Source organism: Pelophylax lessonae (genome assembly GCF_965119305.1).
Source record: "Pelophylax lessonae genome assembly, chromosome: 6".
Lineage (NCBI taxonomy): Eukaryota > Metazoa > Chordata > Amphibia > Anura > Ranidae > Pelophylax > Pelophylax lessonae.
Window position 1 is genome coordinate 215,805,637 of NC_138773.1, and position 23,425 is coordinate 215,829,061.

General features: G+C 41.7%; 1 protein-coding gene across 14 annotated transcripts in view; it reads left to right on the plus strand.

Annotated features, from left to right (window-relative positions):
• MAP2 (microtubule associated protein 2) overlaps positions 1-20,855 on the plus strand; it is a 321,972-nt gene extending 301,117 nt beyond the window's left edge. For 12 of the 14 annotated variants that reach the window (XM_082262368.1, XM_082262378.1, XM_082262381.1 and 9 more), the window contains 5 exons: positions 1,303-1,646; positions 3,202-3,294; positions 5,695-5,776; positions 14,842-14,954; positions 19,250-20,855. In XM_082262368.1, the coding sequence (XP_082118494.1) occupies positions 1,303-1,646; positions 3,202-3,294; positions 5,695-5,776; positions 14,842-14,954; positions 19,250-19,465 (848 nt within the window). In that variant the 3' untranslated portion in view covers positions 19,466-20,855. The remainder of the gene's footprint in view (positions 1-1,302; positions 1,647-3,201; positions 3,295-5,694; positions 5,777-14,841; positions 14,955-19,249) is intronic. The other 2 variants (XM_082262379.1, XM_082262373.1) reach the window with 1 other exon arrangement.
• The last annotated feature ends 2,570 nt before the right edge of the window (positions 20,856-23,425 follow it).

Genomic DNA, 23,425 nt, shown 5'->3' on the forward strand with positions numbered 1-23,425 from the left:
TTAGAGTAATGAAAAATTGCTGTGTCACGCAACAGGTTTTATGATGTTATGTGCTAGGCAGTGCCGGGACAAGGTAAGTCGGTGCCCAGGGCGAAGATGAAAATCTGAAACCCTCCTGTTACATGGCTGCAGAGCTCCCCCCTTCTCCCACCCCCAGTACTCAATCTCACTCCTTCTCCCACCCCCCAGTACAGAGGTTCCCCCACCCCTAACCCTCCCTTTTCCAAAGTGCAGAGCTACCCTACCCCGTAGCACCCTCAATAAACAGATCTCCTCCCACCTCCTAACACCCTCAATATACAGATCTCTCCCCACCTCCTAGCACCCCAATGCACAGATCTCCCCCACCACTCAGCACCCCCAATACACAGATCTCCCCCCTCCTAGCACCTCCTAATACACAGAGCTCCCCCATTCCCTAGCTCCCCAATACACAGAGCTCTCCCCCACCTTTTAGCACCCCCCAATACACAGCTCCCCCCACATCCTAGCATCCCAGGACACAGAGCTCCCCTCATCTCCTAGTACCCCAGTACACAGAGCTCCTCCCACCTCCTAGCACCCTAAAAATACAGAGCTACCCCCACCTCCTAGCACCTCCCAATACACATAGTTCCCTCACTTCCCAGCACCCCTAAAACACAGAGCTCCTCCAACCTAGCACCCCCACTACACAGAGACCCCCCCCACCTCCTAGCACCCCCAATACACAGAGTTCCCTGATACCTTCTAGCACTCCAAGTACACAGAGCCCATCCACCTTCTAGCCCCCAATACACAGAATTTCCCCCTCCTCCCGCAGCTGCTCAGTACACAGCAGAGCTCTCCCCTGCTCCTGCAGCCATCTAGTACAGCACTACTGCAGAGTGCTCCATGCCTACCTTCCTGGCAGCTGCTTCTCCTGAACTAAAGAGGCGCCCTATCACTTGAGGTGCGCTGTGTCATATATAAACACAGAATCAGCACAGGAAGCCGCTACTGTGTTTACAAGTGACAGCGACTGGCGAGGAGCCAATGGTAAGCGCCTGAGGTGACGGTACAGAGTACCACTGCACTCTGGACACTGAAGTCAGAGGCAGAAGTAGGGGAGCTCCCAGTGTCCCCCCCCCCCCCCACTGCACAAACAGCCAGCCCCCTGGGCAAGTACTTTTCTTAAATGCTCCTGTAAAAAGGATGCATAATTGTTCTTTACCATTTGGGAAGAACTTAATATGTCTTATTAAACTTATTAATGTTTAGTTACTGCTAGGAATTAAAAGAAAAGTAGAACCATTGCCCAGACTGTGTCCAATCTATATTCAGGATCTGAGCCAATCTGGAGTCGAACAGGAAAGAGTGGAACATCTACCCCAACCACACCTGGATCTACAGCTATTACTCCAGGAACACCACCAAGCTATGCTTCAAGAACTCCAGGCACACCAGGAACACCAAGTTACTCACGCACACCACGCACTCCAGGAACTCCAAAATCTGCCATGTTCGTGCCTACAGATAAGAAAGTGGCTATTCTTCGAACACCTCCCAAATCCCCAGCCACATTGAAACAAATGCGTGTAATGAACCAGCCACTACCTGACCTGAAGAACATCAAGTCTAAGATTGGATCCACAGACAACATTAGGTATCAGCCTAAAGGAGGACAGGTAAAAACTTCCATTCTATAGACCAAAATACCATGTTTACACCATAAAAGGAAATGTAAACACAATCATTAAAAAAAAATCAGGAATCAAAAAACAAACAAACATACATGCTCACCTAGCTGGAACATATAGAACATAGATTTGATGCTACAGCTATTTCCCGCTGGCTCTACACAGAGAACTGAGGAATCAAAGGCCGCTGATTGCTGAGTTCTTGGGTCTGCTCTGACAGTCACTGCTGACTGCACTGACAGGGGCTGACTGTTCTGCCCCTCCAGCATTCACTGGAGCCCTGGACTGTGGAGGGGGCAGGAGAAGCTGGCCCAGGCTTTCAGCAGGGCTGTGAGAGGCTGAGCTAGCTGCCAGCCAGGCATCTGGGCAGATCCAGTCATTATTGTCAGGATCTCTGCAGAGCCTGGATCAGCTCTTTGATATAAAGCCCACTGTTGGCTGAAACAGTAATGCTGCACTCCTGTGATCTACAGGAGAGGTATGTTCAGAAGAGATTTTGCCATACTTCGTCTTTAAAATCTTCTATATTCTTTAAAACATGATCGCAATTTAAAAATACATTTTAATATTGCTAAATCTGCAGTTTCTGTAAGATAACTCCCAGTGACACTGCCACAAAAGTCCTTGTGCATGCAGGGTGACAATGCTCTGTCCCTGTCTCTCAGTTGTTCTCTTGCATTATCAACCTGTCACACACTCTCCTTTTGAAGCCCAAATACAGCTGTGCAGATGCACATTGCACACACATGGCCCAATATTGTCCTTTTCTGGAAATTTTCTCTGCAAAATGAGCAGTTGCTAGAGTGCATGATTTTAGACAGAAAGAGGCTGCAGATGAAACATAGTACAGTTATGCAACAAAGAATGAAAAAATATGAAAACTGTATATATTTACAAAACTGGCAATTATTTATGGCACACAAACTTTAGCAAACTAAAATTATTTGGTTAGTGTTTAAATCTACTTTATTATAGTGTAACAGCATTGTGTTCAATTATTTTCAGCATATAAAATAATATTTTGTTTTCTCAACAGGAACCAACAATAAACTATTTCCTAGAATCCGTAAACCTCACTTTTTACTTCCTGTTAACAGTGAATACATTTACTTGTCAAGAAAATAAACTTAGTGATATAGTATAGTCCAAATCCAATAACCAGATTACTGAATTGAAAATCTTCCTAGTTTGATAACAGTTTGCATATCCAGCATGGCTAATGGAAAAAGATTGTCTGGAGTGGCATTGATCAAGGATAGAGAGTAGTATATGTTATTTATTTAAGTGTACTTGATGCCATGCAGTTTTGCCCATTTCTCATGGAAAAGGCAGTTTTCATCCCATTCCACAGAGGATTCATAATGATTATGTTTTGCAGTCATTAAAGTGTAACATTTTGTAATATCTTTTGCACTGAACTGCAATGCAAAATCAGTGGATCTCTCTTTCTAAGGCAGAAAGCTATAAGGTACAGTAGCGGCATAGTTTTCAGAGCTTCTTTATATCACTTGGGCACACTTACTCTGCCTCCTGTTCCTTTTAGGTTAAGATCTTAAGTGAGAAGACTGATTATAGTGATGTTCAATCTCGTTGTGGCTCCAAGGATAACATCAGTCATAGTGCTGGGGGAGGTCAAGTAAGTAAGGGCACATTTTATGATGGGATCTCCTCCGCCACTTCCTTGGTGCTCCTTGCAAGATCCTCCACGGTTCTACCCTTATCTGTGCCTCACCTAACCTGTCAGCACTTGGTCTGTTCTATGTTTCTGTCTACTGAATGTTCACTTATGTAACAAATTCCCAGAGCTTTGTTCACTTGAGCAGCTAAACTGGTGCCACATAGTTTAGTCATATAAAACCAATGAGATCCAGTATTAGTAGGATGACTAATGACAAACATTGGTATCCTATGTCTGAAATCCCAATTGCCCTTGCCATAGGCTTTACTTGGCCAAGCAAAAACATTTTCTGCAGAGTCCAACACTACCAGAATAGTTGTTATAGTGCTTAGTTAGTGTAATTGATACCACTTTGCAGGTTTAGTACTATAGATGTCTTTTTGCAACCTCAGCTTAGGTCGTTCTTTTCAACATTCATCTCTGTGTTGGCCAGCTTTAGGCAGTAAAGAGAGAGGGAGAAACCAGCGCTATGGATATGAACTTCCGAGCCTCTAAAAAGTAATAATAATTTGGGTTGCAGCCACCAACCAACCCCTAAAAATATAGGGGTTAGAATATAATATGGGGGAGAGAAAGGTTGGAAATGGCGCTACCCATAGTGTATATGCGAATACACAAAAATTGGGTGTGATTTTGAGGAAGATAAAGTGCTCAGTGCAAATTACATACAATAAACTTGGTGCCCATATAATCTTGTGTGGGTGTTGTACATGTACCAAATAAAATGATTAAAATAATGGGTCAGATGTGAATAAATATTTAAAATTGTGGCAAGGTATGGTATGATGTCCCAATAAATATTGGATATAATGTGGTATATATATGAATAAATAAATGGGATAATAGTGATGGCTTTGTGTGAGAAAACTCCAAAGATGACCACTAGAGGTCGCACTTACCCCACTTCAAAATACTTCTCATATGCTTATGTAGGGTGAATAATTCTCAAACCTGTCCCCAGAAAAGGTCCTTACGGACCGATAGATCCCATCTGGGTATAAGGGAGAAAAGGAACCTCTTAGTGTGGCAAATAAAATGGAGTTTCAAAAAGTAATAGTGACTCACACTTAGGTGCTATGTGCAGCAGATCGTGTCAGACAAGGTGCAGGCAGCGCCGGCGAAGCTTCCGCGTTCCACCTTCGGCGAGCCCCGGACCGGAAGTGATGTTGACGCATAGGTTCCGCCCTACGCACGTTTCGTCATTGGACGTCTACGGGAGCGGTCCCGGACGAAACGTGCGTAGGGCGGAACCTATACGTCAACATCACTTCCGGTCCAGGGCTCGCCGAAGGTGGAACGCGGAAGCTTCGCCGGCGCTGCCTGCACCTTGTCTGACACGATCTGCTGCACATAGCACCTAAGTGTGAGTCACTATTACTTTTTGAAACTCCATTTTATTTGCCACACTAAGAGGTTCCTTTTCTCCCTTATACCCAGATGGGATCTATCGGTCCGTAAGGACCTTTTCTGGGGACAGGTTTGAGAATTATTCACCCTACATAAGCATATGAGAAGTATTTTGAAGTGGGGTAAGTGCGACCTCTAGTGGTCATCTTTGGAGTTTTCTCACACAAAGCCATCACTATTATCCCATTTATTTATTCATATATATACCACATTATATCCAATATTTATTGGGACATCATACCATACCTTGCCACAATTTTAAATATTTATTCACATCTGACCCATTATTTTAATCATTTTATTTGGTACATGTACAACACCCACACAAGATTATATGGGCACCAAGTTTATTGTATGTAATTTGCACTGAGCACTTTATCTTCCTCAAAATCACACCCAATTTTTGTGTATTCGCATATACACTCTGGGTAGCGCCATTTCCAACCTTTCTCTCCCCCAGCTTTAGGCAGTAATTGGCACACTCAGGACATTTCAGGCAGCATGATGATGATATCAAGTGATAGAGATATTAAAATACCTATAATGTAGTTTTTATTAAATAGGTAGATTCGATCAACCAAACTGTGTTTGCAAAAAATGTTGTAGCAGCAAAAACTATTTTATTGGCTTGATTGCAAAAAAGTTAAAGATTAAAATAAAATGAATACATTGCAATAAATGCCACTGAGCATAAAACTAGAGTACAACTGTGACCATCCATGTTAGCTGCTTGTACTTAACCACTTCTTGGTGCGTTACTAATGTCTTATAAATATAGTAGCAAATGTCACCTGCAGTAGATGCTTGCTGCGCCACTGACCTTTCTATCCTCACTGCCTTTGAAGCATGAAACATCTTTTACAAAAGCTTTTTTTCCAGCTTCCTCAACAACTTCTCTGGTGAAGGGTTTGTGCATTCTCTATATTTTATAATGTTATGCTTTTCTTACAGATCCAGATTGTAAGTAAGAAGATTGACCTTAGCCATATCACATCCAAGTGTGGATCTCTAAAGAACATACGCCACAGGCCAGGTGGGGAGATGTATTTTATGAGACTTCAGCAAGTTGTGTTAGTAGACAAATTACAATACACTGAATAGCATATTTATAAAACAAATTCTGTGCAGCTGGTAGGACTTTTGACTTGGAGCTAAAAAAAACACTAAATGTGGTTGTAAACCCTAACATATACCCAGTGAAGTGAACAGCCTCAGATGATACACAGAGAGGAAACAAATTCTCCTACATAGGTTTTACTTGTTTATCTGCAGTTTCCCCTTCTCTGCACCCTTTCAAAAGTGCAGATTGTGTTAAAAACCTATCTTCATCTGTCAGTAGCACAGAGAAGAGGGCGAAGAGAGACTGCAGTTACAGTGTGTGAGAGATGATTGGAGGAAAGGAACACACCCCCTCCACACAGCAAAAGAACAGTGTTGTGAATAGACAAGCTTCGTTCTCAGCTTTCCCTCCTCCCTCCCAACACAAATTAATTTCATGTGTTGGGAAAACTTCTCAGAAGTGACTTATGCTGATAATAGAGGAACAAAGCACCAGAGAGAAATTACACTTAGAGCTTTGGAGAGAGGTAACGTAAACACTGCATATACCCCCTGGGATTAATAAAAATATTGAGATGCCTGTCTTTACACACACAGGAACTTTAATGGCATCTCAGCCTTAGTCTGTAGGGTTCAATATTGAGTTTGCAGCTATGACAGCTTTAACTCTTCTGGGAAGACTGTACACAAGATTTAGGAGTGTGTCTATGGGAATGTTTTACCATTCTTCAAGAAGCGCATTTGTGAGGTCAGGCACTGATGTTGGAGAGAAGGCTTGGCTTGCAGTCTCCACTCTAATTCATCCCAAAGGTGCTTTATTGGGTTGAGGTCAGGACTCTATGCAGGCCAGTCAAGTACCTCCACCCCAAACTCACTCATCTATGTCTTTATGGACCTTGATTTGTGCAATTGTGTGTAATAATTTTGGAATAGGAAGGGCAAACCCCAAACTGTTCCCACAAAGTTGGGAGCATGAAATTGTCCAAAATGTCTTGGTATAATGATGCCTTAAGAGTTTCCTTTCTGGAATTAAGGGGCCAAGCCCAACCCCTGAAAAACAACTCCACGCCATAATCCCCTCTTCACCAAATGATTTGGACTAATGCACAATGCAAGGTCCATAAAGCCATGGATGAGCGAGTTAGGGGTGGAGGAACTTGAGTATCCTGCACCTCAACCCGATAGAACACCTTTGGGATAGATTAGAGCAGAGTCTGCAAGGCAGGCCTTCTCTCCAACATTAGTGCCTAACCTCACAAATGCGCTTCTTCCTGGAAAAGTTGAAGCTGTTATAGCTGCAAAGGGTGGGCCAACTCAATATTGAACCTTACGGACTAAGACTGGGATGCCATTAAAGTTCATGTGCTTGTAAAGGCAGGTGTCCCAATACTTTTGGTAATATAGTGTATATAAGCTTTGCTCAAATTCCATGACTCAGGTATACAACCACTTTAAGAAAAGTTTAAAGTACTGTAGTTGTATATTATTCATATTTTTACTAAGTTTATGTAGTTTTAGAGAAAATAATAATATGTGCATAAACTCTACATTTTAGAGATGTTATACTGTATGGGGATAAATGTATCCATCAAGCCAGAACTCTGCTTCAGCCAGTACTTGTTTTACAATATAGGCACATATTGTTTAGGGAAATAAAAGCAAGTGCTGATGACCCAGAATCTTTATAATTTCCAGTAAATAGCAGATGTGCTTGAAAGTGCCAGTTCACACTAGGGCGACCTGTGAGGCGACCTGGTCGCCTCACAGGTCGCCGCAGGTCACCTCCCATAGGGAAGCTGCGGACCCGTTCTAATAGGAGCGACACAAGTCGCTCCGACCTAGAAAAAAGGGTCCGGAGCTTCTTTGGGGCGACCCGGAGGCGACCGCCATAGACTTCAATGTTATGAAGTCCGTGGCGGCCGCTCCGAAGTAGCGTTGCCCCTATGTGAACGGGGGCTTAATGGAACAAAGGATTGTTGCAAAGTTGAATCATTTGTGTAGTTTACACAGAAACAAGATAAGGGTCATTTCAAGTATCTCTAGCAGTAGGTGCAACATGTGGGCGATTCCAAGTGCAGAAGTCTTGTCCGTTAAAAATCTTTTCCAACAGTTTTCAGACATACCTAAAATCAATTTTGGAAACATTGAACAAACTAGTCCTTTGAATAGTAAGGCAGTGCTAAAACTTGAAATCCCAGAATGTGCTAAACATGATGAAAATGTGTCTGTAAAGGGCCAATATTAAATTTGACTTTACTAGAATTAAACATTTCATCAAAATCACAAAAAAAGCACAAGCTACACAATAAAGCAATTAAGTGATTAAGCAATATGTTTTTTTTTTTTTCATTATTTTTCTTCCACATTGAAAGGATCAGCGTGGTTTTATAGTAAGATAGACAGCAATGATGATATGTATGAACCACAAAAATAGAGCTGTATTTTAAGTGGCCACAGGAGACCAGTTTATATTGCTCATTGATTTCTACCAGAAGATGAGATAAGCATTGACATGACTGACAGATCACAAGATCAGCATCTGACATCTAGCATTTGATCTGTGTGTTGGATGAATTTCGTTTAAAAGACAGTTGGTGGGCTTACTGACATATACTGAATGGGATTCAGAATATAAATCTTCACAGCTGCTATTTAACATTTGAAAAAACACATTGTAGTTTGTTTTGTATATACTCAATTTTAATGAAAACCCGCTGGAAACCAGTTCCAAAAACAAGCAATACATGAATAAAAACAGTGTAGCACACTAGATAAGTACAAATAAATGCTCATAAAAAGTCCAAGCAATCAGGTGTCCAAAACAAAGATCTTAAATGTGATAATTGTCACTTCAAGGTGCAGTAGTATATGTAAATAATCACTTCAAGGTGTAGTAATGTATATCACTCGTGAGTCACCGACATCACCAGATAAGTTGGACACTCACCAGATGGTATGGCTACCATTACAGTAGCTGGAATGCCTTAAACATACATGACCTAGATATCGAATGGAAGAGAGACCTCTGCTGAATCACCTCACAAGTATCCAACTGGGAATGAAGCAGCTCAGCCAGAGCCAGAAGATTCAATCATAGTGTAGTGCGTTTAATAACGTACTACACATCCCAATGGACGTGGTCACATGGTCCATTGAACAAGTCCTTTGGGTTGAAACGCGTCAGTGTGATGTGGGCTATTAGCTCACAGGGATCACCTTTTCCAGTTAAGTAAGGCCAGCATGCAGGTAATTTCTTTAAAGTCTGGTGGGTTGCCAGTTTTACTTAGCAGAGGTTTGCAAATATGAAAAACCAACAAAACAGTCAAATAAATCCTTGCCGTCCGGCGCTAAACTAAACAGCAGTTTTTCTCACTATACAGTGTGGGGCTGGTCCCCATCACCCACAAAAACACATAGTAAAGCAAACCTTTTCTTTTAAAGTTCAAACAGAGCTCCTCTCTCAGATTCCCTTCTGAGTCTAAGGCCAGAGCATTCCTGTGCTCTCTTCCTGTTCATTTAAAGTCCACCTGAGCATGGACTCAGGGGACCCACAATCTCTGGACCGGAACCTAGCATGTCACAGAGGCTGGAAAAACCCGGGCAAGATTCCGGTTCAGTCTCTCACTACAGAACGTATGCGAGGTGAAATATAGCGATTATCTACTACCTCACCTCGCATACCGTCACATATCCTCCCCCTCTGCTCAAGCGCCTGCGATTGAGTAATTGACCCAAGCATACATTGCATGCGGGAGAGGGCATCCGCATTGTTTTGGAGCTTGCCCGGCCTATGCTCTACTGTAAATTTAAACGGCTGTAGAGCCAGGAACCATCTTGTCACCTTGTTTTTCTCCCTGTTGTCACACATCCACTTTAGGGGAGCATGGTCAGTGACCAACTTAGACAATCTCCCCAACAAGTAATACTTCAGGGAGTCCAAAGCCCATTTAATAGCGAGGCACTCCTTCTCGACAAGAGCATTGTTTTTTTCATGCTTGTTTAGCTTTCGGCTCAGGTATACAACTGGGTGCTCCTCACCACCTCTGTTCTGAAATAGTACAGCACCTAGGCCCACCTCAGAGGCGTCTGTCTGGACCACAAACTCCTTTGTGAAGTCCGGGGTTACCAGCACAGGTAGTACACAAAGGGCCTGCTTTAACTTTTGAAACGCCTCCTCCGCTTCAGGATTCCATTTGTCCATGACCGACCCTCTACCCTTCGTCAGGCCAGCCAGAGGGGCGGCAATGGTGGCAAAGTTGGGTATAAACCGCCAGTAATTCCCCATAATGCCTAGGAAGGCCCGAACCTGTTTCTTGTTCACCGGTTGGGGCCACTTTTGAATTGCCTCAATCTTTTTAGTCTGAGGCTTGACCAGTCCCCGACTAATAACGTACCCAAGATATTTGGCCTCCTCCGGGTCTATGGCACACTTTTTTGGGTTGGCTGTGAGACCTGCTTCCCTAAGGGAATCTACTACTGCTTGTACTCAGGGCAGGTGCGAGTCCCAATCTGGGCTGTGGATGACAACATCGTCCAATTAAGCAGCTACGTATGAGTGATGTGGTCTCAAAATTTTGTCCATCACTGCTGGAAGGACGCAGGGGCCCCATGCAGACCGAAAGGCATCCGCTTGTATTGAAACGAGCCCTCAGGAGTGGAAAAGACAGTCTTCTCCTTGGCCGATTCAGTTAGGGGTATTTGCCAATTGCCTTTTGTTAGATCTAGGGTTGTTATGTAGTAGGCCTTTCCCAACCTGTCCACGAGTTTGTCAACCCGAGGCATCGGGTATGCATCAAACTTGGATACACTGTTGAGTTTCCTAAAATCGTTACAAAACCTGATAGTGCCATCAGGTTTTGGGACCAGTACTATGGGGCTCGACCACTCACTGTGGGACTCTTCTATCACGTCCAACTCTAACATATTTTTGATTTCCTTTGCGACTGCCTCTCACCTGGCCTCTGGGATTCTATATGGCTTTAAATTTACGTGAACCCCTGGTTCCGTCACTATATCATGCTGGATCACGTTGGTCAGTCCAGGTAAGGGGGAGAAAAAGTCTCTATTTTTGTACACAAACCCCCTAACGTAATTTTGTTGTGCCACAGACAAGGAATCTGTTATGGGGACGTCAGGTGTCAACGGTACCCGATCTGCTGGGGCCGAAGATGCTGCTAATAAAGTCTCTCTGTCCTCCCAGAGCTTTAAGAGATTCACATGGTAAATCTGTTGTGGTTTCCTTTTCCCTGGTTGGTAGACTTTATAGTTGACCTCTTGTACCCTTTCAATAACTTCAAAGGGACCCTGCCACTAGGCTAGGAACTTACTTTCAACCGTGGGAACCAGTACCAACACTCTGTCTCTGGGGCTGAAAGTACAGACTTTGGCACCCCGAACATAGACCCTCCTCTGGGCCTCCTGGGCTTGCTCCATATGTTCTTGTACCAGGGGCAGGACAGCTGCAATTCTATCCTGCATCAAGGAGATACGCTCTATGATGCTTCTATATGGGGTGGCCTCACCTTCCCACGTTTCCTTGGTGACATCTAGCAGCCCCCTGGGATGTCTATCATACAAGAGCTCAAAGGGAGAATAGCCTGTGGATGCTTGCGGAACGTCTCATATGGCAAACATAAGATATGGCAGCAAAAAATCCCAGTTTCTCCCATCTTTGTCAACCACTTTTTTTTAACATACTTTACAAAGTTTTATTAAATCTTTCGACCAGACCATCCATTTGGGGGTGGTAGACAGAGGTACGGAGATGGGAGATTTTGTATAACCTACACAGTTCCTTGGTAACCCTGGACATAAATGGGGTGCCCTGATCGGTTAAAATCCCTTTTGGGATTCCCACTCGACTAAACACCTGGACTAACTTCTTGGCGATGGCCTTAGCAGAGGTGTTACGCAAGGGTATAGCCTCAGGATAGCGCGTTGCATAATCGAGGATTACCAGAATATGCTGGTGGCCCCGGGCAGACTTCACTACCGGCCCCACCAGGTCCATGCCAATCCTCTCAAAAGTAACCTTGATGATTAGTAGAGGGACAAAGGGACTCACAGTACTCCCTCAAGGGATTCACAGTACTCCCTGACATCTGCATGCAACCCGGGCCAGAAAAATCTCTGGGTGATTCTCTCCCTGGTCTTTTCGATACCGAGATGTCCCCCCATTACATGACCATGGGCCTGGTCTAGGACCACCCTGCAGAAGGGTTTGGGAACCAGTAGCTGTTCAACCTTATCCTCTCCACGTTTTACCACCTGATACAGAAAATTCTTTTTAATGGCCATGTAGGGAAAAGACATCCCCCAGTGAGGATCTACTGGTTCCCCATCCACCATCTTAGCTTTTTCTCTGGCTCTAAGGAGGGTGACATCTCGCAGTTGCTCAGTACAGAAATCCTCTCTCCTGACCTCTATGTCGAGTACCACATTTTGGCTACTCTCATTGTCAGGGCCAGAAATGACCTCCTGTTCGTTCCCTCCAGCTGGGAGCTAGCTTCCAGGTTCCTCTGGCTCCCCAACCTTGACAGGGAAAGGAAGAGGATCACCAGCTCCCTCGATTTCCCCAACAGTCTTTCCTTCCCTTTGGCAAAAAGGGTCTGGGGAAAGTTCCTGTGCTTCTGGAGCAGGGGGAGCTCTATCCACCAGCCTCCCCTTGCTCTCCCACAACCTCCAGAAAACAGAAAACCCCCAGTCCTCTTAGCGGTCCCAAAGACCTTCCTGGCTTCTTTGGCCAGTCTCCAGGCCTAGGACCCACAGTCTCATTAGATGTAACAACAGTCTTATCTAGTTTCTCAATGTGCTTGCTGTGGGGGCATTCGGCAGGAGGAAAAGAGGAGGATCCGGGCCACTCTGTGCAAAACCAACTGCACAGAGCAGGTAAATATAATGTGTTTTTTTAACAAGACTTTACAATCACTTTAAGCTTGTTTTTGTTCAGTGAAATTCTGACAATGTCTTAAAACTTCCATTCACAGGACTTTAAGGTAGGCTTACTATTTATTTAAATTTTAATCAATAATTACAGCTGCAAGAAAAAGTATGTGAACACTTTGGATTTATATGGATTTCTGCACAAATTGGTCATAAAATGTGATCTGATCATCATCATCTAAGTCAAACAATAGACAATCACAGTCTGCTTAAACTAATAACAAACGAAGAATGAAATGTTGCCATGTTTTTATTGAACACACCATGTAAACATTCACAGTGCAGGTGGAAAAAGTATGTGAACCCTTGGATTTAATAACTGTTTGAACCTCCTTTGGCAGCAATAACTTCAACCAAACATTTCCTGTAGTTGCAGATCAGACGTGCACAGCGGTCAGGAGTAATTCTTGACCATTCCTCTTTACAGAACTGTTTGAGTTCAGCAATATTCTTGGGATGTCTGGTGTGAATCACTTTCTTGAGGTCATGCCACAGCATCTCAATCGGGTTGAGGTCAGGACTCTGACTGGGCCACTTCAGAAGGCGTATTTTCTTCTGTTTAAGCCATTCTGTTGTTGATTTACTTCTATGCTTTGGGTCATTGTCCTGTTGCAACACCCATCTTCTGTTGAGCTTCAGCTGGTAGACAGGTGGCTTTAAGTTCTCCTGCAAAATGTCTTGATAAACTTGGGAATTCATTTTTCCTTCGATGATAGCAATCCGTTCAGGCCCTGACGTAGCAAAGCAGCCCCAAATCATGATGTCCCCACCACCATACTTCACAGTTGGGATGAGGTTTTGATGTTGGTGTGCTGTGCCTCTTTTTCACCACACATAGTGTTGTGTGTTTTTTCCAAACAACTCAACTTTGGTTTCATCTGTCCACAGAATATTTTGCCAGTACTGCTGTGGAACATCCAGGTGCTCTTGTGCAAACTGTAAACATGCAGCAATGTTTTGTTTGGACAGCATTGGCTTCCTCTGTGGTATCCTCCCATGAAATCCATTCTTGTTTAGTGTTTTACGTATTGCAGATTCGCTAACAGGGATGTTAGCATTTGCCAGTGGCTTTTGTAAGTCTTTAGCTGACACTCTAGGATTCTTCTTCACCTCATTGAGCAGTCTGCGCTGTGCTCTTGAAGTCATCTTTAAAAAATGGCCACTCCTAGGGAGAGTAGCAGCAGTGCTGAACTTTCTCCATTCATAGACAATTTGTCTTACCGTGGACTGATGAACATCAAGGCTTTTGGAGATACTTTTAAAACCCTTTCCAGCTTAATGAAAGTCAACAATTCTTAATCGTAGGTCTTCTGAGAGCTCTTTTGTGCGAGGCATCATTCACATCAGGCAATGCTTCTTGTAAAAAGCAAACCCAGAACTGGTGTGTGTTTTTTATAGGGCAGGGCAGCTGTAACCAACACCTCCAATCTCATCTCATTGATTGGACTCCAGTTGGCTGACATCTCACTCCAATTAGCTCTTGGAGATGTCATTAGTCTAGGGGTTCACATACTTTGCACCACCTGCACTGTGAATGTTTACATGGTGTGTTCAATAAAAACATGGCAACATTTCATTCTTTGCGTGTTATTAGTTTAAGCAGATTGTGATTGTCTATTGTTGTGACTTAGATGATGATCAGATCACATTTTATGACCAATTTGTGCAGAAATCCATATCATTCCAAAGGGTTCACATACTTTTTCTTGCAGCTGTATATTATATTTAGACATACATTTAATAGATTTGACATCTCCTTATAGCAACATAGTAACTATTCATCTATTCTGTTCAATTAGTGGGCACTGTTAGCTTATACTGTATTTCTTAACAAATCTAAAGTTGGTTTTAAGCTGGCTATATACTAGTGAAACTTTGTTAAAAATGTCTTATTTCAAACCATTCGTCCATTTTCTTATTGTTGGTTAGGTCATATCAAATGAACACATTTCTAACAGTGAACATGGTTGTTGTTCAGGAAATTACATTCATTCCAAAATCGAATGTCAAAAGCAAACAAAATTTGCTTTTAACAAGAGAAATGTCTTCATAGTGTCTGTATCTTATCACCTAGTCTTATAATTGCGTTCCTTGCAGGTGGTGGACACGTGAGGATTGAGAGTGTTAAGCTAGACTTCAAGGAGAAGGCCCAGGCAAAGATTGGCTCTCTAGATAATGCCCATCATATTCCCGGAGGGGGCAACATTAAGGTAAAAGAACTGATTATATTAGCATTTTATTATAATATGTTGTGTAAATCACTTGAATTATATACAACAACAAAAGAAAACTATCCCGATGGAAAGGAGTTGGAGCTTAACGTCTAAGTAGAAGCCATGTAACCTGACATACAGTAACTCGGATACAACTCAAGTATGCTAGGGAATTTCACAATCCTAGAAGCATTCTAAAGGCATCCTGTTAAGTGGACAAGTAGAAATCTTTGGATAACTAGAGCACACAAGCAGTAGACTTAGAGTTGTTGATACATTTAATATGTAAGCTCAAGGAGAGGGGCATAGAATAATAAAGATAATCCTGTATACTTACTGATAGATGTAACCTTTGCAGTCTAAGAACAAGATGAATTATTTCACTTTGTGACCATAGCATAAAAATATGCTCTATTAATGATCTCAGACAAGTGATGTAGGTAAGGTTACATACACAACAGTTAGGTTACATCCCATAGCATGTGTTATATGCAATGATGATGAAAAATATAAGTTATCTTAGTAGGCTGGTACCTCAAAAAATCCCAATAGTGTTTTCAAAGTTGTTTTTATTTTATTTTTTCCTACTTGCTAGCCCTTATGCTGTCTTTACAGTACCAACAAGTACATATGCTACTGCTGAAAACACTTATTCTATAGCATTGATTTGCTAGAGTCAAATAGGCTGTTCCATTTACAAGGGAATCTTCTCTTTGTCTAGTAAATGTGGTAAAAATTCACTTTGCAAAGAATAGCCATTCACATGTAAGGAAAAAAAAACAAAAAAAACAATATTTTCTCCTTTACATGATTGGATTATAGAAGTCGCCTCATTCACTAAGCTAAAGGAAAATTCCCTTATAGAGTGAACAGCCAATTTATCTTTAGTAAATGAACCCCTATGTGTCTGTTTCCTCCAATGTAGACAAAACCTTGTCACTGTAAACCCAACTTTGCATAGGAATGTCAGAGCAGGTTATACTTGATGTTTTATGGCAATGTAAGTGACAATCCTTGCGTACCTCTCCTTTAAAATAGAACTGTAATTGTGATGCAAACAGCAGTACAATTACATAATATGAGGTTAGGGCACTTACAAATCAGCTCACCTACTCAGTGGACCTAAATCCTTCTATCCTTTACAGACAAGTAAGTTGCCATCTCTGTTTCATCTGCAGTTGCCATGGGGCTGCACATGTGATAAGCTATGACACCAACCATTTGATGGCTTGACAGATCATTTGAGAGCTGACTTTAGCAGCCTAGTAACTGTGACAGTTTTTATTCACAGCATGTCTTGAATGTAACTGTTTTGAGAAACGGTTAAAATCAGTGGCTTTAGTTTTGCTTTAAAACCTACGTTTAGCTAACAATAAAAACAGAAAAATCAACACAAGGGGCATAAGGTACAGTTAATTTGAACATGCCTGCTCTTTCCTGCCATTGCTAGAACCTCTATGAATTACACAGGATCTCTAAATGGAGGGAGTGGAGCTATCAGTCATTCATTCCTCCCACATTTAGAGATCTTGTGTCATTAATAGAAGCTGTAGTTTATTTTCTATGAATGACAGATCTAACAGAAAAGGGCAGGCATAGTTAAGCTCTCTTGAGGGCTCCTGACAGCCCCTTAGCTGTATTGGCCCCTGCCGCACTGGAAAATCACAGTGAAGGGGTGTGGGAAGGATAGGACAGAGGAAGATTTCTACTGAAAGAAGAATCAACACAAGGGACACATCATGTAAGTTATGTTCCTTGTGCTGATCTTTCTGTTTTTCTGTTTAGCTAAACCTAGTCTTTAAGACTCTAACTGATGTTTGGCTGGAGGTAGGGGGCAGGTTTTAGCGCTGGTTATAGTTGCATTGTAAATAAGGTGGGTTATCTTGTATCTGGAACTTACCTAAATTGGACTATGTGTGATGTTTCCAAAAACAAAAAGCAGGCAAAGAAAATTAGCCAAAAACTTTTCATATTTATGTAGCACCCTCCTAGGTAGGTGCTAGGCAAACGTATGAAGTGGCTCTTTCTGCTTATCAGGAGAGCCTGATCTGTTAGTTGTGCCTGTCATGTGTTTTTAGGTTTGATTCACTGGGTCTGAGGGAGTGTCCCTACTGTGTCCAATAAGGGAGCTTGGTTGACAGTGGAGGAAACCTAGCCAGTGACACATCATGTTTTATGGCAGTCCCAGTGAAAGGGCATTGCCGCAATGCATCCTGCGATTGCCCATAAATACGGAGGAAGCATGTGACAGGGCATGTTTTGGCGGGAGCAAAGTCCCAGGAGGAGGTGGACGGCTTCCTCTCCTCCTGCAGAGTGAGGAAGGTGGTCCAGGTGGTTGGCCTAGGGACCAGGAGTGGAGCTGGGCTGCAGAGGATCCAGTGTGCTGACCAGTGGAGCTGTTGAGCAGAAGACTTTGGTAAAAACAGTATCGTGAGTACTAAAGGATCTGTCTAGGGGTCTGCTTGAGAGAGGGGACCACTCCAGAGGAGTCAGGGGATCAAGGAGCCAGCTCACTCAGAGTGTTACAATAAAGGGGGTGCCAAGTAGTTAAACCCTGAAGATAGGGATAAAGAGGGCACCAGGAAGGGCCCTGAAGTTGTTCAGCAGTACAGTCTACCTCAGAGTACAGCTTGCCTCAGGATAAAGTTTACCTCAGGAAGCTTAAGCAAAACCTTTCACAGCCAAGAGCAAAGTGAAGCAGCGGCCTAGCCGTGACTAGCTCAATTTCAGTGTTACTCGGTGTTAACCAGCATTTATTCAAGTCGTCCCTGCCTATTGTTCATAGTTCTATTCAGTTGAAGTATCCCACTCATCACTTCTCCTATCCAAGTTCCAAATAAAACATAAAAATCAATGATACTGGACTAATCCTTATCTGAGGTAAAACACTTGGGAAAATGTCAATCTGTTCTACTGTTGCTAATGGTAACCCAGGGGAACGCGTAACCAGCAGCTCCCTTGGGAATAGTGCTACATTTACAACTGTTTTTGTCTGGAATTCTTTAACCACTTGCCGACCGCTCACATCGAGCGTACTGCGGCAAAGTGGCTCGTTATCGTCCAGCGACGTAGACCTACGCTGGACTCCTCCCCTTGTGGTCGGCGCGCGCACGCCGCCAGAGGCTCGCTCCCGCTGTATTCAGACACAGCGGGAGTTGGGCCAGGGGGGGAGAGGCTGTGATCACCGCCGCTCTTTCCCGATCGTCGAGGATCGAGTCAGGAAATCCGCCCGCTTGTGTAAACAAAGCGGGCGGATCTCCTATGTGACAGCCAGGGACAGATTACAGGATTCAGCATAGCTGAACCTGCGATCTGTGCCTGTGTCACTCAATCCTCTCCCCCCACACATGTCAGTAAGCACCATGAAAACAGTTAACCCCTTGATCACAAATAAAGTTAACACCTTCCCTGCCAGTGTCATTATTACAGTAACAGTGTATATTTATAGCACTAAATACTGTAGTAATGTCACTGGTACCCCCAAAAGTGTCAAAAATGTCAGTTAGGGGTCCGATCTGTCCGCCGCAATGTCGCAGTCCCGTAAAAAAAAAATCGCAGATCTCCGCCAGATCGCCGCTATTACTAGTTAAAAAAAAAAACAATAAAAAGGACATCAATTTCCCGTAGTTAGTAGCTGCGATAACTTTTGCGCAAACCAATAAAAATATGCTTATTGCAATTTTTTTTACCAAACATATGTAGCAGAAAACAAATTGGCCTAAAATGTTAAAAAATTGTGATTTTTACATTTTTTTGGGTGGGAATTTCATATAAAAAAATTTGAAAAATATTGTTATTTTTTCAAAATTGTCGCTCTTTTTTTGTTTATAGCGCAAAAAGTAAAAATCGCACAGGTGATCAAATACCACCAAAAGAAAGCTCTATTTGTGGGGAAAAAAAGGACGTAAATTTCGTTTGGGTACAGCATTGCATGACCGCGCAATTGTCTGTTAAATTCGCACAGTGCCAAGTTGCAACAAGTGGCCTGGACGTAAAGTAGGAAAATCCTCCGGTGGTAAAGTGGTTAAAGCATCATAGGCAGAATACTGTGTTTTCTTAACTGCATGATGTTCAGAGACTCCTTTTTTATTAATTAGTAAGTCACTGTTCCAGTTGTTCCTGGATAGCAGCCCTGAGTCATTGCCAGAACTGTGTAAGCAAAAGATGAATATGGAGCACTGGTTTATAGAAAAGCATTTTTCAACTCACATTGCTGACCTACATGCTTTATAAATTGTGCAGATAGAGACATCTCTATCACTTAATATTTCTCTTCTATTTTCTTTATGCAGATAGACAGCCAGAAATTGAGTTTCCGTGAATCGGCGAAGGCCCGTGTAGATCATGGAGCTGAGATTATCTCACAATCTCCAGGAAGGTCCAGTGTGGCTTCTCCACGGCGTCTCAGCAATGTGTCATCCTCTGGAAGCATCAATCTGCTAGAATCCCCACAGCTTGCTACTCTAGCAGAAGATGTTACCGCAGCCCTGGCCAAACAGGGCTTATGAATGTGTCCTACCTTTAGCAGTGTATGAAGTTAATATTAAGTAATATTAATAACAAAAATATTTACGCATGAGCTCTTGGCAGGATTTGGGCTCAAAGCAGGTGTCACATTCATTATTTATCCTTCAACACAAAAGAAGCAGATATCACTTCATGCCAAACCTATACACTTGTAGGTTCTTTCATTGTATACATGATTTTCCGCGTGAAGATACCAGATGTACCCATTATGTTACAGACAACAAGTGATGATCTTAGGATAACTGTAGACAGGTAGGTCTGGTCATACTTCATCACTGTACACTGGAATTTGAAGACCAAATATCACATATTATGATATTCTCAAAGCATCACCCAAGTTGTTATCACTGCTCTTAACTAGTCTTGCATGGAGCCCTGAAATACTCGGTGTAATTTCAACATGTGCCTGCCAGCCACCCGAACAAAGTTTGCGTAAGAGCCATGTCCAGTCAGAGCGGTTGCTCATCTTCTTGTTCAGTTCAAACAGTGTTTAAGCTCTTTGTTCCATCAGATTCCCAGTCCCCATAGGCTAATAAACCCATTGAAGCTTTGTGCTGTGTCAGAGACCAAGCAAGGTGTGTTTAACAGAAGAAGGCAAACACCAATTTTGACGTTAAAAGAAAATTTTGTTAGCGAGCAGTTGGTCGTGCCATTGCAATGGCAGAGGAAGCAGCCAAATTGAGGAAGATTATGGGGAACACTGTTGTAAGGGAGCAGTAAATAAAGCACTTGTTTTTTGACTAGTATCTGTATATTTGATGGTCTGTTAGCTACTAGAATGCCTGCTTTGCTTTGTAACATGGCGCATTGCAGACTTTTCGAGCAGCTGAGGCCATGAACAGAAAATTTTAGCTTTGTGCATAGGCAGACATTTCCAACACCTTTTTTTCCACCTGTTTGATACAGTATTATTAATCTAGATGTATATATATTTCTCTGTGGCCATGTTTTCATGCATATCCCCAAAACCCTTTTCATATACTTGAAGATTCCATTTCTTACTCACAGTATCTGTGTCTGTTGCACCATTTGGTAAAGCAGTTTTAGGTAGGCATAATTTAATGTTAGGAAAGCTTCTCTTTTTTCCTATGTAAAAAAATCCGCAAAGCTAGAAAAAAAATGAAGAAAACAACAACATATATTTAAGACAATAAAGACAAAATGCAGAAAAGCTGTTAAGCATGATGTTGTCCTCATTGGGCTCTTAAGAAGCATTGGCTGTCTTAGATTTCCTTTCTCGCTGGAATGCTCCAAAATGAGAGCTGTTTTGTCAATGATTTTGCTTTTCTCTTGCTCCTCATTTCGAAAGGGCTGCCGTATGCATTGGTTTTTAATCATGAAGGTTCCTGTTTTCTTTTTCAATTAAAAAGATTCAGTAGGAAGGCATTGCCTGATTTTGATTTTCTGCTTGCTAAAGTTGAACAAAAGTACAGCTGATGTATTGATTTTGGATTGTGAGGTCTTTATACTTGTCACAATTTTTCAGTGCAGCCTATTAGTTATTTTCCATGTTATAGGTGGTGACCTGTTAGAATGTAACCCCAATCATCACGGAGGCTTTAATAAGGGGGTATGAGAACTATAGAATTGATAGCCCTAAGATCACACCTATATGTTATATCATCATATATTTCCAAGTAATACAACTCTATTTTACTACAGTTACAATTAGTAATAGGCTACTATTTAAATATTAATTCTGATAGAAGTTGTCATGTAATTTAAACTGATAATCCACATCTACCATTAGTATTATTTATTGTACATGGAATGTTGCTAGGTATCAGCTTGCCTAGCAGCCATTCTTGCAATAGTGCTGTGAAAATTCAGAATTGCTTGCTTTGTAAGCAGGTCCAGTTCTATTTGATCTCTATCTTCACAACAATAATTTTTGAAGATACTAGATCGGATGTCTCCTATAGATTCTATTAAAGTCTTATTGAAACTTATTGAAACTTTGAAGTCAAAGTCAAGCATTTAGTAGTATTGTTCACAGATGAAGTAGGTAAGTACATGGTACCTTGTGATGATGAGATTGTATTTGTAGCAGAGAAAGCAGAAATTGACATATGAATCTTGAAATTGTAAATGCGCAGTAACATGTATATTACCCCCCTCTTAAATTTACACAGTGCTATAAGCCTTATGCCAATATAGACAAATGGGTCTTTTATGTTGGTATTTCTGTCAGGATGTCCACATGGATATTTCACAAGTAGTTTACTTGTAAAATATTTTTTTATAGATGAGCAGATGCTGGACTACTTTAGACGTAGTGTATATCTCTAGTAGTGTGCAGTGTACAGTGTAGACAAGTTGTACCAGCACTCAGTGACCTGAGCCAGCTGCAGTCCATGGGTGGTCTAGAGGTGGTTTGCCTGCATCAAATTGCAAATAAACTGCTTGAAAACAAGTTGCATATTTAGAATTTAAAAAAAAAAACAACACAATTTTAGGATGTTTAATAATACATATAACAATTCCCATAATATAAGAAAGACATTACATCTCCTAAGGTAATATAGGTGAGCTATATGCCTCTGTACCAATCTGTTCTGTCATCAGCTCAAGATAAAAAAAAAAACATTAGCAATTTTTTATCATTTTACTAATACTAACCATAAACAAGCAGATTGCTCCTAAATAGGCATCACATATTATTTGCGGAATGTATCTAGTGCGCAGCAGTTAACACTTTAACAAATACACTGATCTGAGGACGTCATCATGGCTACTTGGCTAGGCAACCTTGTAGAACTGAACTTTCCTCGGAGGTGTATAGCAGTTGTGGAAGTGTTCTGTATCATCTTTAAATGTAAGAAAAATTATGTAGCATTTAAAATGAAGTACTATGCAAGCATTTGCATAACTTATGTAAAATTTTAAAGCGTTTGGTACATGACAGAAATTTGAGATCAATATGTTCCCCATGTGATCAGAAAAAAAAGGTGCTCATGCTGACTGCTCCAGTCTTATAATTATCCTGAATGCAGTCAGCTTTTCTTGATATTTTGCAGGTATTTTCTTTAAGGTTACACTAATTAATTTCTAAGTAACCATTACATGTGCTTTCCTACAGTCAGGGAGCTGATGTTTCACAAGTACACCTTGTACAGTGTCTGTTAAAATATCAAATTTCTTAAAGCAGAACTTTGGCTAAAAGTCCAAATTACATATCAGTCAATGCAAATCATTACTAAAGCACATTTCATTTTGCATACTATAGTTTGCAAGATAGTTTACCTGTTGGTCTGGGCAGTTCATCTGTAGAACCCTGACATAATGTTTTGGGTTGATAAATCACTGCTGCGTTGTCACTCTGCGCTTCCACAATAGGACATAGGGAATGGTCAGGCAATAAGAAATGTTACTGCTAAATGCCTGCCTCTGCCATGCCTATCATTGGAAAGCCATTCTGTCTTTTCCTGCAGTTTGTGTAACAGGGACCTGTTTTTCACAGCCACATTACTGTCGGGAAATGCAGTTCAAATATTAGCTTGCCAGTCACATGGACATGCATGCACTGCTTATTCTGGCCAATCACTATGATTTTGTACTCTAACGAAGAGAAAGGAGATTTGATTAAAAAAGGTCATTTTATTTTTGGAAATTTTAAAAAACTTGGTTGCTCTGAAAGGACTTCAAGTGACTGAAATAGTAAAAGAGAGTTGAAGTCTATAGATGGATGCTAATTTATTTGGCTATGATGAGCTTTATATCAAAGAGTCTAACTTGAGAAATTCCAATACTTCCCACTGCAAACAGATAACATTTCTGTTTGAATACTAAACTTAAAGATTAAAGTTGAAATAAGCAACGCCTTTCAGACATATTTACATTGAGCCCAGGCTTTTATTTGTTACCTACAGATGACCACATGTAAATTATTTGATATGTAAAAGAACTGAACAGCTCTGTATCTGACAGTCCCCTAGATTTAC